Genomic DNA, 21,804 nt, shown 5'->3' on the forward strand with positions numbered 1-21,804 from the left:
GTCTAGTCTCAACAATGGCTGCATCTAACACTCCATACTATTGACGCCTGGCCGACATTGTCCAGATATGATAGGAGCCAAATTTGCTCCACACGTCTCGGAGGTGACACAACAATGGCTGCCCCCCTTCCTCACTCTGACGCCTGGCTTACATTGTCCACATGTCAGAAAGTGATAGAAGGGTCACATTTACTCTACTTTAATATTGATAATTAAGTTAATTTATATAAGATGTTTTTATGATGGTAAAGTCCAAAGACTAATGTATTTAAGAATAATTCCCAGCAGAATAGCTGGTGAATTTATAATGGTATGTGGTAATGATATCCCGTTTTCTTTAGACGGTAATTCCACTACAAGTTACGTTTTCTATGGGTAACTTGTTTATACAATACAGCTATTATCTGTATGATTATTAAATGGTGTCGGATTTTCCGACATAATTCCCCAGGGGCTGCTCACGGGTCGAAGTCCTAATTAGAACAGACGAACACCGATACTCCTCCTTCGAATTATTAAATTAATTTGATGTTAGTAGTTAGTAATCACACATTTGTGTGTCTGTTCGTACAGGACGGATGTCCCGTACTAGAGTTGCAGAGGTTAGAAGTCTAATGCAATTTCATTTCCCTGTCAACTCTTGAAAGGCTAATATTCAAGCCTAATTACATATTATTTAACCCAGAAGACTGGATGTGATCAAGTACTACAGTCAAGTATGATTCAGGGACTGCAGTGAGATCAGTGACATTAGATATAACTTGAAGTTTCTTCAGGTAACTGGTCACTGATATATAAACACTGAGGCCCATGGAATACATCTTGATTAAATAATAAATGTATCAAATCAGTCATCAAATTTGTTGGGGTTTAATTTAGTTAATTGATTCAGAAGATTGAATAGCTCATCATTAAAGTAAAGTATGGTTCTGAGACTGCAGTGGGTTCAGTGACATTGGTCGCAGTGACTTGTAGCTGTTTTAGGCTACTGTTCACTGATTTGCCACTGAGGCCTCATGAACTCATCTTCAGCTTCAAATGATGATACTAACATCAACCTCTGTTGGTATAGTCAGCTGTAATCTCCTTAGTATAATGCTACTGGAGAAATATAATCAGCTGACAAATTTAGGTTTCTACTGGTATTGTTTATCTGCAGGCATAGGTCTCCTCAGGCTTGATACTGGGCCTGAGAGTAATTTACCTCCTGCAGAGTTTAACATGGTTATACCCTGATATTTAGTAGGGCTACCGATGAATCGATGACAATAGTCTGTCCCTACAAGGAGACCGAAGTCGGTGAGGTGATCAGACTTAATATTATCTGCCAATTTTATTCCTCTATTTCTCAGGAATTTGGCTGTTGCTCTCAGACCTTGAACTTGTAGGTCTACTGGTATTTTGTCCACCACAATGGCTTGTACTCGACAGACGTACCTGCCTAAACGTACTGATGGTTGTACCACCTGGTAGACTTGAGGTCCTGCATTTGTTACAAACCCTGAGATATTGAATGACATCTGGGCTACAGGCCTTAATTGTAGTTCATCTGCCAACTTTTTAGTGATATATGTTCTCTGGGATCCTTGGTCAAACAACCCACGGGTATGGACCTTGGCCCTCTTATTCAGGATGGTAATTTGGGCAGTAGGCAAAGTCGTATTACCTTTAGACTTTGCCGATTGGACACTCTTTGTTTGTTGCACCTTGCAGTACTGTACTGTGGTGGGAATGCTATCTTCCACCTTGGGGTTTGGAGACGTTAATTTCGTATATTTGCACAGTGCTGCATGGTGCTTACCTCTTCTACACCTGTTACAGGTGTTGAATTGGGTATCACAATAGTCTATGTTGTGTGACTTGAGACACCTTGCACATCTCCCTAATTCCTGGAGTCGCTCCATACGAATGTCTCTGGTTGGATAATTAGCACAACAGTATGTTGAATGTTTCTTTTTGCAGAACATACATGTCCCCCAGCCTACTGCACGTTTGGAAGTTACCGGTTTGGGTGAACTAGTAACAGTAGGCTTGGAGGATGCTGCTGCATTGTCAGATTTTCTGCAACTTGATGTTAGAGTAATTGACTGATGTTTATTTGGGGTAGTTGTTTTACCCTTTAATTGACTCTTATTTTCTATTTCTGAAGGCTTGCATGAGGCTTTAACTTCCTCATTTGCACGTCGTTTGTTTATGATGGAATGTAAACCTTCAGTGATGTCCTGTACTGTCAGGATGGTGTTATGTTGATGTGCATATAATTCATCTAGTATATCGCTGGACAATTTTCGTTGAAGGACTACTTTGGTCATCCATTCACTAGTAGTTATATCAACCTTAAGACTGAATGTTCTTAGTAGTGACTCAAACTCCATGCTGAAGGATTGTAATGAGTCAGCAGTCTGATCAGGTTGAGGTAAATCCAGCAATTGTAGTACTAGATGTATGACAGTTTTCTCATTGCCAGCATTATTCCTAGGAGGCTGGACTGGGAAATTAGTGCTGTCGCTATCTTCATTTACATTTTCTACTACTGGTTCAGCTTCACCTCTAGCTTGGAGGCATGTTAACTTAGTGGCCTCAGGTATTGGGTTTTCAGAATCCACAGAGACTGTGGATAAATTGTCTGAAAACTGCTTAATTTCTGGTGGTATAATATTAGGTGAAGCTGTAGTGGGTGAAGCTTTACTGGGTGAAGCTTTATCCTTGTTGATTAAAGGATCTAATCTGGCTTGACCTTTATTCTCAAAAAGATCCAGATCATCCATAACATTATCTACTTTATTTTATGTACTTGCTATTTGTTCTGATTCAATTATCCTGTGTAAATGTTCCAACCTGGCTTGAGTTTCTTCTTCATATTGTGCTAGGTCAGACAGGAATGGTTCCACATCTTCAACTACTACGTCGTCGTGGACCTGATTTTGGTAAGATTTCCTATTTGCTTTCAATAGATGCAATTGGGTTTGAATCTGTAACAGTGGTATTTTCAACCGATGATAATTAATTACAGGCTCATATAACAACTGTTCATATTGGTTGAGATCTCTTGTTAGTTAGCGTTTGCTTGCTATTAAAGCACGCTTTGCTTTCTGTGGATTAGTCATGGTGACTTGTACTTGGGCTGCTCATAAATTGTGAGCAAGTACTAATGGTAGCCTAGGGTTAATTTTGCACTCACTAGGCAATAATCCTACCTCTACTAGAGGTTAGCACTTAAAATTAATACACATTATATATATACAATCATACACACTAATGATTTGAGTGATAAACCAGTGTCACTGGAAGTACCTTTAGGTTAGCTCTTCTATATCACCCTAGGATGGTAGAGACACTAATTAATCACTCAAAGGTGTAATGATCATAAGTAAATTATTATATATACAACTCAACTCGAGTTGATAAAAATTACACCCAAAATAGGGTCTGGACCATTCATTAATGGTGTTAGGTTGATCAATATAATACAACTGACTATAGTAATAATGGGACTAGGATGAGCAATAATAGTTCAACTAGTCAATGGTTTTATCCTACCCTGTTGTGGGTTGGCAATTAGTAAATATTATACTGTGATCACTAGTGCAATATATATTAAATGATTCTCTATTTTGGAGAAATAATATACACAATTATTGATAATAGCCTCTTAATTAGCCTCTATGAAACTTCTAATATTATCAAGAAGTATTAAATATTATTAGTGACCTCGCGAAATAAAGTCCACAAAATTCGTAGATAATCTCTCGCGAAATTTAACACCACGAAATCCGTGAACAATCTCGCGAAGACACAGTCACTAATTTGGCTGGCTTCTATATTAGCGCTGTCATTTCACAGAATAACACGCCACCAAATATCTGTGGGTGTCCCTGAAACTGCTGATGAGGCAGATCTGAACTGAGCGGGGCTGTGAACTCGTTCGAGGCAACGCCGCCGTCTTGACTGGCTTTGTTTAAATAACACTGCACTAGTTTATTTAATGAATCCACTGGTTAACTGGTTCATCCGGTACTAAGATGACCAAATAATGTGGGAACCGACCTGTGAGATTTATATTTATTTAATTTATATGAATTTATATTTACGTTAATTTATATACTTCGATAGCAATTTGTATAATGATAAGTGGACTGTATTTCTGCAATAATCTCATAATCTCACAAATCGATCCTCTACACATTAGGGGGGGTTTATATTTATATATATGCAGCCAATCAAACTACAGTATTAACTACATACATTGAAAAGGTTCCTTATCTTATAGTACAGCAGGTTAGTCCACCAGGTATAACTAGGGTGTAGACACCAAATTATCCTCTTTGAGGTAGCTTCCATCACCCAGTAACTGGTGCACAAAATCTTGCTTCCTCGTCTTGACCTGTCAAAAGGGCGCTAGCTGTAAAGCCAGATACCTATATATGACAAGTTATATCAGAGAAAATACTGTACATGGAACAATAAAGACCTGGCTTAATTACCTTTAGTTTGAGGCTATGTCGTGCTCTAACTTGTTCACCCTATATAATGACATTAATGGCCACTAATGATAGATAATGGGTTTCGGAAAGAACACTTAACTTGAATTTGTAGACAGCGTGTTGATAATGGTACACTTTTAGTTTCCATAACACTACGTCCAAGTAAATTTAACAGGAGCAAAATTTGCTCCCGTGTGAGCCTCTGGTCTAGTCTCAACAATGGCTGCATCTAACACTCCATACTATTGACGCCTGGCCGACATTGTCCAGATATGATAGGAGCCAAATTTGCTCCACACGTCTCGGAGGTGACACAACAATGGCTGCCCCCCTTCCTCACTCTGACGCCTGGCTTACATTGTCCACATGTCAGAAAGTGATAGAAGGGTCACATTTACTCTACTTTAATATTGATAATTAAGTTAACTTATATAAGATTTTTTATGATGGTAAAGTCCAAAGACTAATGTATTTAAGAACAATTCCCAGCAGAATAGCTGGTGAATTTATAATGGTATGTGGTGATGATATCCCGTTTTCTTTAGACGGTAATTCCACTACAAGTTACGTTTTCTATGGGTAACTTGTTTATACAATACAGCTATTATCTGTATGATTATTAAATGGTGTCGGATTTTCCGACAACTTGTCTCTCCCTCACCACCACCCCCAGACACTTGTCTCTCCCTCACCACCACCACCAGACACTTGTCTCTCCCTCACCACCCCCAGACACTTGTCTCTCCCTCACCACCCCCAGACACTTGTCTCTCCCTCACCACCACCCCCAGACACTTGTCTCTCCCTCACCACCACCCCCAGACACTTGTCTCTCCCCCACCACCCCCCAGACACTTGTCTCTCCCTCACCACCACCCCCAGACACTTGTCTCTCCCTCACCACCACCACCAGACACTTGTCTCTCCCTCACCACCACCACCAGACACTTGTCTCTCCCTCACCACCCCCAGACACTTGTCTCTCCCTCACCACCACCCCCAGACACTTGTCTCTCCCCCACCACCACCCCCAGACACTTGTCTCTCCCTCACCACCACCTCCAGACACTTGTCTCTCCCTCATTACCACCACCAGACACTTGTCTCTCCCTCACCACCACCACCAGACACTTGTCTCTCCCCCACCACCCCCCAGACACTTGTCTCTCCCTCACCACCACCCCCAGACACTTGTCTCTCCCTCACCACCACCCCCAGACACTTGTCTCTCCCTCACCACCACCACCAGACACTTGTCTCTCCCTCACCACCACCTCCAGACACTTGTCTCTCCCTCACCACCCCCAGACACTTGTCTCTCCCCCACCACCACCCCCAGACACTTGTCTCTCCCTCACCACCACCCCCAGACACTTGTCTCTCCCCCACCACCACCACCAGACACTTGTCTCTCCCTCACCACCACCACCAGACACTTGTCTCTCCCTCACCACCACCTCCAGACACTTGTCTCTCCCTCACCACCCCCAGACACTTGTCTCTCCCTCACCACCACCCCCAGACACTTGTCTCTCCCTCACCACCACCCCCAGACACTTGTCTCTCCCCCACCACCACCCCCAGACACTTGTCTCTCCCCCACCACCACCCCCAGACACAACTTACATACGACCAAGAAAGAATTCGGACACGGGGAAGGTGTTCGGATACAACGGAACATTGAGACCATTGTTGTCATATGCGTCATACAGGGCCAGACCTCGCCCCCCCCCCTCCTGTTGGACCATCAGGGTGGTGGTAGACTGGCCATCAGGGTGGTGGTAGACTGGCCATCAGGGTGGTGGTAGTGGCCATCAGGGTGGTGGGAGAGTGACCATCAGGGTGGTGGTAGTGACCATCAGGGTGGTGGTAGTGACCATCAGGGTGGTGGTAGAGTGGCCATCAGGGTGGTGGTAGTGACCATCAGGGTGGTGGTAGTGACCATCAGGGTGGTGGGAGAGTGACCATCAGGGTGGTGGTAGTGACCATCAGGGTGGTGGTAGAGTGGCCATCAGGGTGGTGGGAGAGTGACCATCAGGGTGGTGGTAGTGACCATCAGGGTGGTGGTAGAGTGGCCATCAGGGTGGTGGTAGTGACCATCAGGGTGGTGGTAGTGGCCATCAGGGTGGTGGTTGACTGGCCATCAGGGTGGTGGTAGACTGGCCATCAGGGTGGTGGTAGTGACCATCAGGGTGGTGGTAGTGACCATCAGGGTGGTGGTAGTGACCATCAGGGTGGTGGTTGACTGGCCATCAGGCTGGTGGTAGACTGGCCATCAGGGTGGTGGTAGACTGGCCATCAGGGTGGTGGTAGACTGGCCATCAGGGTGGTGGTAGACTGGCCATCAGGGTGGTGGTAGACTGGCCATCAGGGTGGTGGTAGACTGGCCATCAGGGTGGTGGGAGAGTGGCCATCAGGGTGGTGGTTGACTGGGCCATCAGGGTGGTGGTAGTGACCATCAGGGTGGTGGTAGACTGGCCATCAGTGTGGTGGTAGTGACCATCAGGGTGGTGGTAGTGACCATCAGGGTGGTGGTAGACTGGCCATCAGGGTGGTGGTAGTGACCATCAGGGTGGTGGTAGTGACCATCAGGGTGGTGGTAGTGACCATCAGGGTGGTGGTAGTGACCATCAGGGTGGTGGTAGTGACCATCAGGGTGGTGGTAGTGACCATCAGGGTGGTGGTAGTGACCATCAGGGTGGTGGTAGTGGCCATCAGGGTGGTGGTAGTGACCATCAGGGTGGTGGTAGTGACCATCAGGGTGGTGGTAGTGACCATCAGGGTGGTGGTAGTGACCATCAGGGTGGTGGTAGTGGCCATCAGGGTGGTGGTAGTGGCCATCAGGGTGGTGGTAGTGACCATCAGGGTGGTGGTAGTGACCATCAGGGTGGTGGGAGAGTGACCATCAGGGTGGTGGTAGTGACCATCAGGGTGGTGGTAGTGACCATCAGGGTGGTGGTAGTGACCATCAGGGTGGTGGTAGTGACCATCAGGGTGGTGGTAGTGGCCATCAGGGTGGTGGTAGTGACCATCAGGGTGGTGGTAGTGACCATCAGGGTGGTGGTAGTGACCATCAGGGTGGTGGTAGTGACCATCAGGGTGGTGGTAGTGACCATCAGGGTGCTGGTAGTGACCATCATGGTGGTGGGAGAGTGGTCATCAGGGTGGTGGTTGACTGGCCATCAGGGTGGTGGTAGACTGGCCATCAGGGTGGTGGTAGTGGCCATCAGGGTGGTGGTAGTGACCATCAGGGTGGTGGTAGAGTGGCCATCAGGGTGGTGGGAGAGTGGCCATCAGGGTGGTGGTTGACTGGCCATCAGGGTGGTGGTAGACTGGCCATCAGGGTGGTGGTAGACTAGCCATCAGGGTGGTGGTAGACTGGCCATCAGGGTGGTGGTAGACTGGCCATCAGGGTGGTGGGAGAGTGGCCATCAGGGTGGTGGTTGACTGGCCATCAGGGTGGTGGTAGTGACCATCAGGGTGGTGGTAGACTGGCCATCAGGGTGGTGGTAGTGACCATCAGGGTGGTGGTAGTGACCATCAGGGTGGTGGTAGACTGGCCATCAGGGTGGTGGTAGTGACCATCAGGGTGGTGGTAGTGACCATCAGGGTGGTGGTAGTGACCATCAGGGTGGTGGTAGTGACCATCAGGGTGGTGGTAGTGACCATCAGGGTGGTGGTAGTGGCCATCAGGGTGGTGGTAGTGACCATCAGGGTGGTGGTAGTGACCATCAGGGTGGTGGTAGTGACCATCAGGGTGGTGGTAGTGACCATCAGGGTGGTGGTAGTGGCCATCAGGGTGGTGGTAGTGGCCATCAGGGTGGTGGTAGTGACCATCAGGGTGGTGGTAGTGACCATCAGGGTGGTGGGAGAGTGACCATCAGGGTGGTGGTAGTGACCATCAGGGTGGTGGTAGTGACCATCAGGGTGGTGGTAGTGACCATCAGGGTGGTGGTAGTGGCCATCAGGGTGGTGGTAGTGACCATCAGGGTGGTGGTAGTGACCATCAGGGTGGTGGTAGTGACCATCAGGGTGGTGGTAGTGACCATCAGGGTGGTGGTAGTGGCCATCAGGGTGGTGGTAGTGGCCATCAGGGTGGTGGTAGTGACCATCAGGGTGGTGGTAGTGACCATCAGGGTGGTGGTAGTGACCATCAGGGTGGTGGTAGTGACCATCAGGGTGCTGGTAGTGGCCATCAGGGTGGTGGCAGAGTGACCATCAGGGTGGCGGCAGTCGGGCAGGGTTACAGGGTGTGTGAGAAAGTTGTAGTTGAGAGCCAGAGACGCGCGTGCACACACGCACGGGCGCGCACACACACGCACGGGCGCGCACACACACGCACGGGCGCGCACACACACACACGCACGGGCTGACACACGCACGCACGGGCTCACACACACACACGCATGGGCGCGCACACACGCACGGGCGCGCACACAGTGCCACACAAGAGGCTAGTGAAAAAAACTGGAGATGCAGGCTGGAGTGAAAGGGAAGGTACTCCGTTGGATACAGGAGTACCTAAGTAACAGGAGACAACGAGTCAGTGTGAGGGGTGAGGTCTCAGATTGGCGAGACGTTACGAGTGGAGTACCGCAGAGGTCAGTCCTTGGACCTATACTGTTTCTGATATATGTAAATGATCTTCCAGAGGGTATAGAATCGTTCCTCTCAATGTTTGCCGACGATGCAAAAATTATGAGGAGGATTGAAACTGAGGACGATAGTAGGAGGCTACAAGATGACCTAGACAGACTGAGTGAATGGTCCAACAAATGGCTGTTGAAGTTCAACCCGAGTAAATGCAAAGTAATGGAACTAGGCAGTGGAAACAGGAGGCCAGACACAGGATACAGAATAGGAGATGAAGTACTTAATGAAACAGACAGAGAGAAAGATCTAGGAGTTGATATCACACCAAACCTGTCTCCTGAAGCCCACATAAAGAGAATAACGTATGCGGCATATGCGAGGCTGGCTAACATCAGAACAGCGTTTAGGAACCTGTGTAAGGAATCATTCAGAATCTTGTACACCACATATGTACGACCAATCCTGGAGTATGCGGTCCCAGCATGGAGCCCGTACCTTGTCAAGCACAAGACGAATCTGGAAAAAGTCCAAAGGTATGCCACTAGACTAGTCCCAGAACTAAGAGGCATGAGTTACGAGGAAAGGCTGCGGGAAATGCACCTTACGACACTGGAAGACAGAAGAGTAAGGGGAGACATGATCACAACCTACAAAATCCTCAGAGGAATCGACCGGGTAAAGAAGGATAAACTCTTCAACACTGGTGGGACACGAACAAGGGGACACAGGTGGAGGCTGAGTACCCACATGAGCCACAGAGACGTTAGAAAGACCTTGTTCAGTGTGGGAGTAGTTAACAGAATGCATTAGGCAGTGATGTGGTGGAGGCTGACTCCATACACAGTTTATAATGTAGATATGATAGAGCCCAATAGGCTCAAGAACCTGTACACCAGTTGATTGACAGTTGAGAGGCGGGACCAAAGAGCCACAGCTCAACCCCCGCAAGCACAACTAGGTGAGTACACCTCTGAAAGTAACGACAAAATAACACATAGACAAAATAGTTTTCCATTTCATACTACAAACTCCTGGCTTCCTAAACAATTTCACAACATCCGTGAGACCAACATCGGAGCATGCAGCAACTTAATGGCGTCCCCACCTAAACACACACAAACAACATGGTAAAAGGAGAACATGAATGCTCCCAAATGTCTACCAGTGAAGGAGCAATTTGTAACAGCTCGCAATGGTTTGTAGTCGCTAAATTATTTAATTATGGGGTTCAGTTCCTGCAACATGTCATCTAGGATAATACATGCAACTTGACGACAAAATCAGCATAGGTATGGGGTCCACCACCACCCACAGGATGGGTATGGGGTCCACCACCACCCACAGGATGGGTATGGGGTCCACCACCACCCACAGGATGGGTATGGGGTCCACCACCACCCACAGGATGGGTATGGGGTCCACCACCACCCACAGGATGGGTATGGGGTCCACCACCACCCACAGGATGGGTATGGGGTCCACCACCACCCACAGGATGGGTATGGGGTCCACCACCACCCACAGGATGGGTATGGGGTCCACCACCACCCACAGGATGGGTATGGGGTCCACCACCACCCACAGGATGGGTATGGGGTCCACCACCACCCACAGGATGGGTATGGGGTCCACCACCACCCACAGGATGGGTATGGGGTCCACCACCACCCACAGGATGGGTATGGGGTCCACCACCACCCACAGGATGGGTATGGGGTCAACCACCACCCACAGGATGGGTATGGGGTCAACCACCACCCACAGGATGGGTATGGGGTCCACCACCACCCACAGGATGGGTATGGGCTCCACTACCACCCACAGGATGGGTATGGGGTCCACCACAACCCACAGGATGGATATGGGCTCCACTACCACCCACAGGATGGGTATGGGGTCCACCACAACCCACAGGATGGATATGGGCTCCACTACCACCCACAGGATGGGTATGGGGTCCACCAGCACCACAGGATGGGTATGGGGTCCACTACCACCCACGGGATGGGTATGGGGTCCACCACCACCCACAGGATGGGTATGGGGTCCACCACCACCCACAGGATGGGTATGGGGTCCACCACCACCCACAGGATGGGTATGGGCTCCACTACCACCCACAGGATGGGTATGGGGTCCACCAGCACCACAGGATGGGTATGGGGTCCACCACCACCCACAGGATGGGTATGCGGTCCACCACCACCCACAGGATGGGTATGGGGTCCACCACCACCCACAGGATGGGTATGGGCTCCACTACCACCCACAGGATGGGTATGGGGTCCACCACCACCCACAGGATGGGTATGGGGTCCACCACCACCCACAGGATGGGTATGGGGTCCACCACCACCCACAGGATGGGTATGGGGTCCACCACCACCCACAGGATGGGTATGGGGTCCACCACCACCCACAGGATGGGTATGGGGTCCACCACCACCCACAGGATGGGTATGGGGTCCACCACCACCCACAGGATGGGTATGGGGTCCACCACCACCCACAGGATGGGTATGGGGTCCACCACCACCCACAGGATGGGTATGGGGTCCACCACCACCCACAGGATGGGTATGGGGTCCACCACCACCCACAGGATGGGTATGGGGTCCACCACCACCCACAGGATGGGTATGGGGTCCACCACCACCCACAGGATGGGTATGGGGTCCACCACCACCCACAGGATGGGTATGGGGTCCACCACCACCCACAGGATGGGTATGGGGTCCACCACCACCCACAGGATGGGTATGGGGTCCACCACCACCCACAGGATGGGTATGGGGTCCACCACCACCCACAGGATGGGTATGGGGTCCACCACCACCCACAGGATGGGTATGGGGTCCACCACAACCCACAGGATGGGTATGGGGTCCACCACCACCCACAGGATGGGTATGGGGTCCACCACCACCCACAGGATGGGTATGGGGTCCACCACCACCCACAGGATGGGTATGGGGTCCACCACCACCCACAGGATGGGTATGGGGTCCACCACCACCCACAGGATGGGTATGGGGTCCACCACCACCCACAGGATGGGTATGGGATCCACCACCACCCACAGGATGGGTATGGGGTCCACTACCACCCACAGGATGGGTATGGGGTCCACTACCACCCACAGGATGGGTATGGGGTCCACCACCACCCACAGGATGGGTATGGGGTCCACCACCACCCACAGGATGGGTATGGGGTCCACTACCATCCACAGGATGGGTATGGGGTCCACCACCACCCACAGGATGGGTATGGGGTCCACCACCACCCACAGGATGGGTATGGGCTCCACCAGCACCACAGGATGGGTATGGGGTCCGCCACTACCCACAGGATGGGTATGGGGTCCACTACCACCCACAAGATGGGTATGGGGTCCACCATCACCCACAGGATGGGTATGGGGTCCACCACCACCCACAGGATGGGTATGGGGTCCACCACCACCCACAGGATGGGTATGGGGTCCACCAGCACCCACAGGATGGGTATGGGGTCCACCACCACCCACAGGATGGGTATGGGGTCCACCACCACCCACAGGATGGGTATGGGGTCCACTACCACCCACAGGATGGGTATGGGGTCCACCACCACCCACAGGATGGGTATGGGGTCCACCACCACCCACAGGATGGGTATGGGGTCCACCACCACCAACAGGATGGGTATGGGGTCCACCACAACCCACAGGATGGATATGGGCTCCACTACCACCCACAGGATGGGTATGGGGTCCACCAGCACCACAGGATGGGTATGGGGTCCACCACCACCCACAGGATGGGTATGGGGTCCACCACCACCCACAGGATGGGTATGGGGTCCACTACCACCCACAGGATGGGTATGGGGTCCACCACCACCCACAGGATGGGTATGGGGTCCACCACCACCCACATGATGGGTATGGGGTCCACCACCACCCACAGGATGGGTATGGGGTCCACCACAACCCATAGGATGGATATGGGCTCCACTACCACCCACAGGATGGGTATGGGGTCCACCAGCACCACAGGATGGGTATGGGGTCCACCACCACCCACAGGATGGGAATGGGGTTCACCACCCACAGCATGGGTATGGGGTCCACTACCACCCACAGGATGGGTATGGGGTCCACCACCACCCACAGGATGGGTATGGGGTCCACCACCATCCACAGGATGGGTATGGGGTCCACAACCACCCACAGGATGGGTATGGGGTCCACCACCACCCACAGGATGGGTATGGGGTCCACCACCACCCACAGGATGGGTATGGGGTCCACCACCACCCACAGGATGGGTATGGGGTCCACCACCACCCACAGGATGGGTATGGGGTCCGCCACCACCCACAGGATGGGTATGGGGTCCACCACCACCCACAGGATGGGTATGGGGTCCACCACCACCCACAGGATGGGTATGGGGTCCACTACCACCCACAAGATGAGTATGGGGTCCATTACCACCCACAAGATGGGTATGGGGTCCACTACCACCCACAAGATGAGTATGGGGTCCACCATCACCCACAAGATGAGTATGGGGTCCATTACCACCCACAAGATGAGTATGGGGTCCATTACCACCCACAAGATGGGTATGGGGTCCACTACCACCCACAAGATGAGTATGGGGTCCATTACCACCCACAAGATGGGTATGGGGTCCACCATCACCCACAGGATGGGTATGGGGTCCACCACCACCCACAGGATGGGTATGGGGCCACCACCACCCACAGGATGGGTATGGGGTCCACCACCACCCACAGGATAGGTATGGGGTCCACCACAACCCACAGGATGGATATAGGCTCCACTACCACCCACAGGATGGGTATGGGGTCCACCAGCACCACAGGATGGGTATGGAGTCCACCACCACCCACAGGATGGGTATGGGGTCCACCACCACCCACAGGATGGGTATGGGGTCCACTACCACCCACAGGATGGGTATGGGGTCCACCACCACCCACAGGATGGGTATGGGGTCCACTACCACCCACAGGATGGGTATGGGCTCCACTACCACCAACAGGATGGGTATGGGGTCCACCACCACCCACAGGATGGGTATGGGCTCCACTACCACCCACAGGATGGGTATGGGGTCCACCATCACCCACAGAATGGGTATGGGGTCCACTACCACCCACAGGATGGGTATGGGCTCCACTACCACCAACAGGATGGGTATGGGGTCCACCACCACCCACAGGATGGGTATGGGCTCCACTACCACCCACAGGATGGGTATGGGGTCCACCACCACCCACAGGATGGGTATGGGCTCCACTACCACCCACAGGATGGGTATGGGGTCCACCACCACCCACAGGATGGGTATGGGGTCCACCATCACCCACAGGACGGGAGAACAAGACACAGGAACCATGACCACAACTACATAATTAGTGCAACATGTGGAGGGAGGAGTGGAGGTGAATGGGCAGCTTGACGGTGTAGCTACACCCGTCACCAGGCAATCGGGGAGTCAGAGATCACGTTGCTGTAATGGCCTGATGGCTGAGTGGACAGCGCTCGAGATTCGTAGTGCCGAGGTTCCGGGTTCGATGGCAGGTTGAGGCGGAAACAATTGGGCAGAGCTTACTTCACCCCTGATGTACTTATTCACCTAACAGTAAACAGGTACTTGGGAGTTAGACAGCTGCTACGGGCTGCTTCCTGGGGGTGGAGGCCTGGTCGAGGACCGGGCCGCGGGGACGCTAAGTCCCAAAATCATCTCAAGATAACCCCAAGATAACCTCAAGATAACAAGATAATGTCCCACACTCACACTCCCACTTATATCACTTAACCAATTCACTCTCGGCCTCACTTACAGGATCTCGCAGTACAGTTGGCTTCGTTCTCGTGTCACAAATCTGGGCTCCCGGCTTCACTTCCCGGATAGGACAGAAATGTTGAGCATGTTTTATATGTTCTGTTCATCTAATCCTTCTGTTCATGTGGCAGTAAGATGGTAGCCTGGACATAAGTCAGCTTTTGTGGGGTTGCATCATAGGGAAGGTAAGTAGTATGACCTAAGAGGTGTAGGGGGTCACTTTGATAGAAGATATTATATATATATATATGTCCAAAATTAAATTTTGGTATTGTTCTGTGGTTCTTATAAGCTAGATGTTTTCTAAAGTTCCAAGTTTTCTGATATTCAATTGGAACAACAAATTCAATACTTATAGTAAAATTTAGGATTTGCTTGATCAGGTTATTGGTTTTTGCAAATTTCCTAAATGCTCATCTAAATACGGATGAAAAAAACAATAAATTTATTGTTGAAAATTATTCTTAGACTTAATTAAAAACACATTCTTTGGTATGCAAACGATGAGTCACCATTACGTGGCTGAAATATGCTGACCAGACCACACACTAGAAAGTGAAGGGACGATGACGTTTCGGTTCGTCCTGGACCATTCTCAAGTCAATTGTTGAGAATGGTCCAGGTCAGACCAAAACGTCGTCATCCCTTCACGTTCTAGTGTGTGGTCTGGTCAACACATTCTTTGGTGAAGTAGTTGAGGCTGCCTGTCTGGCACTCCATCCAACCCACGATGCCTCATCTCTCTCAAGTCTACCAACCAATCAGAGGCATCAGTGTGATTGATAACATTGGCAGTCAAGCTATTCCAGACTTAAATGTATGAATTTCATACGAAATATAATTATCAATAATAAATGCTATGGTAACATATGTAATGCAGTGCGACGTCATCATGATGAAGGTGATCAATCAGGCTGTTCTCCCGTTCTCTCACTACCTGTATACAGTAAGTTATCATACACAGTACAGTAATAGATACACTTTTTATATACACTATTGCACAATTGCATTTTAATTTGTATATATTGAAAATATATTATTCTATAATACAGTAAAGAGCTTCATAAACATTAGCATAAGTGAGATCTCCGGAACCAAACACGTGTTCTCATAAAGGTGACACTTGTTGTCATCCACATTTCCAGGAGAAGTTTTTTTGGCTCGGAATAAAATTCGATGAAATTACTAGGCTTTTTTGTCATCCTAAACATTTATACCACTGCTTTATGTGAAGATTGTCGCTTTAACTTTATGTAGATATATGACAATCATCGTTAATGTTGCTGTACGTGCTGTCTTTATATTGTAAAGACAGCAGGTCCTTGCTATTCACCGGGATGCAAACACTCAGGGATGCTAACACTAAAGACTTATGGTTTTTTTATTAAAAAATAAAGTCCTGAATGCAATGAAATGCTCTTTCTGGTGGGCCTCAAGTAGCTCGCACAGCTTAGCTCTGGTCCCATTATGTATCCAGGCGATGAGTCACAATAATGTGGCTGAAGTATGTTGACCAATCCACACACTAGAAAATGAAGGGACGACGACGTTTCGGTCCGTCCTGGACCATTCTCGAGTCAATTGTGAATGACTTGAGCTGACAATCGACTTGAGAATGGTCCAGGACGGACTGAAACATTGTCGTCCCTTCACTTTCTAGTGTGTGGATTGGTCAACCACTATGTATCAGCTAAAAACACCTGTAAGACACTACCACAAGCCAGGACCAGACTCAGGGCCTTTAGTCTTCATCACAATCACAGAGTGGGTAGTCCCAAATTACCCCATAAGCAATACCTCGTGGATACCTACAGGCTCAATGGCTGAGGACCCAGAACCACTGATGGAGACAGCTGCTGAGCAAGCCAAAGCCAACCCAAAACACTTTTCAACTATGAAGGGCGGAAGTAGCAGAGGAAGCTGGCTGAAACAGGACAAGTGTTTGAAGACACCCGTATCTTCCTCAAGAAACGGAGGGGAATTGGAATCGGCTCCCACCTGGTGTACAGTGGCTGCAATTACCTATATTGTAAAGCCCAATCCTGCAATGCAGCCACAGCTGCTGCCCAATAGACAAATGCCTGTGACGGTAGCACAGCCAGAACTGAAGTTCACCGCTACCAAATGGTGTGCAGCATCTGTGGCTTTGTTATGTGAGATGGGAGAGCAAGTCAGCATTATGTTTTGAGATTCTTTCAAGTTTCCATAACAAGGGTCTTGCAAGCTGTCTATAAACGATTCTGGACAGATAAATGGCACACACCACAGAAGAAAAGACCGTGAACCCAACAGGTTGAATAAAAGAGACAACAGGAATTCCAATTCCAGTGACCATTGAGCTGGTAAGCATCGGATGGAAGGATAGGATAAAGATGAAGGAAGTCTTGAAAGTGGTCCAACCACTTTAGATTTCTGGGTGACTATGATACTGTGATGTGAATTTATGTATGGTAGAAGTGACGAATGGTAGAGCATATGATGCCATATGCTGTGCTCGCATATTTTTTCTTTGTGGTGGCTGTCACTGGTTTCTCGGTATTGTGGACCAGTTGGAGTGTTAGTGGTGGCGAGGGTGGTGGTCGTCTTACAGTTTCTCGGTATTGTGGACCAGTTGGAGTGTTAGTGGTGGCGAGGGTGGTGGTCGTCTTACAGTTCATCCGGAAGTTTGTTCGTGTTTGTTCATAAATTGTCATTTTGATGCTAATTGTTGAGATTTAGTTCATGGGTACTATATCATAGGGCTGTTGGTTCCTATTCTTCTATATTTGCTATGTTACTTAGCATTCTGGGTCTTGGATAATTCCAGTTGTGGACGTATCTTCTGACTCTGTTGAAGTGACATCCTCCTTTCCTATGAGGTTGGTAATTTATTTTGTAGTTTGTGGGGTTGTAACCTACAAAGGAATCTTCTCAGTTAGGTAAGAACATGCTCATTGTTTTGTATGAGGTGCATGAATATTCCAAGAGAAGCCTAATCAGCATTCTGTACAGGCGAAATTTCACATGTGGTGGGGATGGGTTGAATCAGTACAACTGTGCTAATTGTCTGATTAGTTGTGTTAATTGGGCAATACATCACAGTAACGTGATGTATCAATGAATGCATCACGTAATGTATTCGTTGATGCATCACGTTACTGTGATTTCTCTGTGCATTAAAAGAGGTAAGCCTCATCGGTAGAATACCTGGACGACAGAGTCAGAGTGCATGGCGGGGTTGTGTGAAACCCGGGTTTGGCTTCAGTGGAAGCCTCGGGAAACCCTTGTGAATTCAGTAGAATCCTAGATTGCAAACCTTTTACCCTGTCGTGGCCCAGTTGTCTATGGCATGTGCTTGGAAGTAACCAGAGCATAGGTTTGAACCCTCATCACGGCTCATTATTATTAGTATAAACATGTAAACATGGGAGATGGTTAGGATTACCTAATGTACTCCAAACCATCACCCATACCACCACCCGAAGGTAGTGAGGTGTTGGATGATAATCAGTGGAGAGATGGTATGTGGAGTATGGGTTGGGCTGTGAATGTGTGGTGGGAGGAGATTGTAGTGGAGCAGTGAAGGGGCGCAGGTATGAGTGTGGGGAGGAGCTGAGGGGAGGAAGTCGGGTAAACCTGCCAGCTTTAGTTTTTGTTCACCATGTCTGTCTTCTTACTGCAGTTCCTCTTTCTTCATTCGACGAATGACAAAAATGTGATCACTTGTTAATACCCACACAGGGCTCCAATTGGTGACAAGAGCAGCTCCAGGAGGCACTCCATTTCCTGTTGATGACTGCCATGTGAATCGTCGCAATATACATTTACAAGAATGTAAGAACTCTTGTATATATAAATAAAAAAAAAAATATGAATGCCATTGGTGTCTTAAGCACACTGAAGCACATCCTCATCCTAAGAAACTGGAAACCACAGTCATATATGGAATCTGAAAGTAAAACTGTAATGACAAAAGCATTAACACATTTAAGGCCATGAAACCCTATGCGATGAGGGCCACCTGCTACTTGGACCGTCTCACACACAGGCAAGTGTGCCTGGCACGTGGATCATGTCCCAACAAAGCCAATAATAAATTCCAATTCAGCCAGGGAGGCCACAGGAGCCAAAAATTGGAAAAAATCGTGTATCCTACTCAAATACACCCCACGGCAACAGATAAATCACCATAATTCACACCAGGAGCAGCGCCAAACACAATAGACCAACCTTTAGTGTGCATAGCACAAGGTTTGAACAAGCCCCACAGGCAAGAAGTGTCTCATTCACTGCCCAGAAGGGAGAAGAATTAAGAAGTCAAGTCATCGAGGAACAAGTCTGCATCTCCTTGGACTAGGTATATTGTTGGGTACATGAAAATGCAAGCCAACCGAAGGGAAAGTAACCCTGGCCACAGTTATAGCAACCCTGGCCACAGTTACAGCAACCATAGCCAGTTATACCAACCCTGGCTATGGCTATAGCAATCCTGGCCACAGTTATAGCACCCCTGGCCACAATTATATCAATCCTGGTCTCCAAACTACCCTTGCCTTGTAGAGTAAGCCAGATTCTGGTCCTGGCTTCTGGTAGGCCAGGGATGGGTCTCAAAGGCCTGATGTGTTTAGCAAAGGCTTCGTAGCACCAGAGCTAAGCATTGGTGCCTGCCGAGGAATCCCTCCCAGAAATAACTACTGTATTTTTCTGTTATTACCCAAGTGTAGTTGTCATATAATACTTTGAAACTACCGATAGTTTTGGCATCCGTCGCCTTCTCGTGCAACTTGCTCCATCCGTCTACCACTCTGTTTGCAAAAGAGAACTTTATATTTTTTGGCACCTTTGTTTCTTAGCTTGAATCTATGACCTCTTGTTCTTGAAGTTGCAGGTTTAAGAAATGCCTTTGTCTATTTTGTTGATTTCCATTATAATTTTGTAGGTAGTGATCATATCTTCTTTTCCTTCTATCTTATAACCTTGGTATGTTCAACACTTCCAGCTTCCCCTTGTAGTTAGTGTTCCGGGAGTCACTTGGTACCACGTCTTGAAACCCGTTCCAATTAGTTTATGTGCTTCTGGAGATATGATCACACCGCTGCTGTATATTCCAATTTTGGTCTTACAAATTGCATGAACAATTTCACATATGTATGTATATACATGTGTGTGTGTACTCATCTAGTTGTGCTTGCGGGGGTTGAGCTTTGGCTCTTTGGTCCCGCATCTCAACCGTCAATCTACCGGTGTACAGATTCCTGGGCTCTATCATATTACACATTTGAAACTGTATATGGAGTCAGCCTCCACCACATCACTTCCTAGTGCATTCTATTTACTAACTACTCAGACACTGAAAAAGTTCTTTCTAATGTCTCTGTGGCTCATTTGGGTACTCATCTTCCACCTGTGTTCCCTTGTGTATGTACCACCCGTGTTAAATTATCCATCCTTGTCTACCCTGAGAATTTTGTATGTGGTGATCATGTCTCCCTGAGCTCTTCTGCCTTCCAGCAATGTGAGGTGTAGTTCACTCAGCCTTTCCCTGTAACTCATTCCTCTTAGTTTTGGGACTAGCCTAGTGGCATACCTCCAAGCTTCGAGCTTTCCAGCTTCGTCTTGGGCTTGATAAGGTACGGGCTCCATGCTGGGGCCGCATACTCCAGGATTGGTCTTACATAAGTGATATACAAGGTTCCAAAAGATTCCTTACACAGGTTCCTGAAGGCAGTTCTGATGTTAGCCAGCCTCACATACACTGGCGATGTCATTCTTTTGATGTGGGCTTCAGGAGACAGGTTTGGTGTGATCAACTCCTAGATCTTTCTTTCTTTCTGTCTGTCTGTTTTGTGAAGGACTTTATCTCCTTATGTGTCTATGTGTCTATATGTAATTACTGTACCCAAGTGTATAGATTTTTTGTTAAAGTATCACAACATTCTAATGTTGTGTCATACTTAGTTTTGAAGCTGTCAATTGAGGTGGCTTAAATGATGTTTGCTTCAAGAGGGTTCCACTTGTTTATGGCTTGTATTGAATACATTCCTTCCTTTCAATATTCATTGACGATGCAAAGATTATGAGTACACATTTTGTGGAAGACAAGAAAGTATAGAATGACCTGCACAAAATGAAAATGGTTCATTAAGTGTAAAGTAATTAAGCTGTGTGTTTGAAGCAAGCTACGAACTCTCATCACGGCCCTTGTGGATTTGTTTACAAGGCACCATGTTGGGCCGCCTTGGAAATGAGCCACAGAGGCAATATTTTTGTCGGTGTCAGGATAGTGAACAAGAGGAATGCATTAGGATATGGTGAAAACAAACTACAATACTCGTAACTTGAAATGTATATGTATGAGAGCCCAGTAGGATGTGGAACCTCTACAGCAGTTGATCACTGAGCAAGAGGTGGGGCAAAAGAACTATTGCTCTCATACCCGGTAAGTACATAAGGCTTGTACATAACTCATTACGATATGGCAGAAATAGTTGGCTTAAAGAATGTGTGAGGCTCTTATGGTGGCTGAAGCTCTCTTTTTAAAAATAAACATTTGATAAAGTGATGCATAACAAATTTGTTGACTAATTTGTTAATTATCAAAAAGAAAACACCATTAATGAAAGCAATGATAAAAGTGAAAACTTATTGTACTGGTGACCGTGAATACAAAACCCTGTGACTAGCAAGTGTTATAACACTGCTGTTAATTATGTAGCTTCAAGCAACCAAAACACCTACAACACATTTCTGCACATATCTCTTGTCCTTTACGCCACATACTCAACACACCATAATTTAACCCATCCCGTTTACTTCTCGTCTGCATGTGTTAATTCCTTGCTTCTCCCGGCCTCAGTCATGACGGGACCTGTCGACAAAATGACATA

The 21,804-nt window shown here is 48.3% G+C and overlaps 3 protein-coding genes across 7 annotated transcripts in view; 2 read left to right on the forward strand and 1 right to left on the reverse strand.

Annotated features, from left to right (window-relative positions):
- LOC138356032 (uncharacterized) overlaps positions 1-17,126 on the forward strand; it is a 21,531-nt gene extending 4,405 nt beyond the window's left edge. Inside the window, exon 2 of the mRNA XM_069311594.1 lies at positions 16,753-17,126. Within this exon, the coding sequence (XP_069167695.1) occupies positions 16,753-17,126 (374 nt within the window). The remainder of the gene's footprint in view (positions 1-16,752) is intronic.
- Positions 15,105-21,804, forward strand: part of LOC123754107 (pyruvate dehydrogenase phosphatase regulatory subunit, mitochondrial) — a 118,746-nt gene continuing 112,046 nt past the window's right edge. The window contains exon 1 of the mRNA XM_045736291.2: positions 15,105-15,123. The gene's annotated coding sequence lies outside the window, so the exon portion shown is untranslated. The remainder of the gene's footprint in view (positions 15,124-21,804) is intronic.
- The window catches only part of LOC123754108 (uncharacterized), a 27,803-nt gene continuing 21,381 nt past the window's right edge, over positions 15,383-21,804 (reverse strand). For all 5 annotated transcript variants that reach the window (XM_045736296.2, XM_045736295.2, XM_069308323.1 and 2 more), the window contains one exon: positions 15,383-21,785. In XM_045736296.2, coding sequence (XP_045592252.2) covers positions 21,727-21,785 — 59 coding nt within the window. In that variant the 3' untranslated portion in view covers positions 15,383-21,726. The remainder of the gene's footprint in view (positions 21,786-21,804) is intronic.

The sequence above is a fragment of the Procambarus clarkii genome, chromosome 6, assembly GCF_040958095.1.
Source record: "Procambarus clarkii isolate CNS0578487 chromosome 6, FALCON_Pclarkii_2.0, whole genome shotgun sequence".
NCBI lineage: Eukaryota > Metazoa > Arthropoda > Malacostraca > Decapoda > Cambaridae > Procambarus > Procambarus clarkii.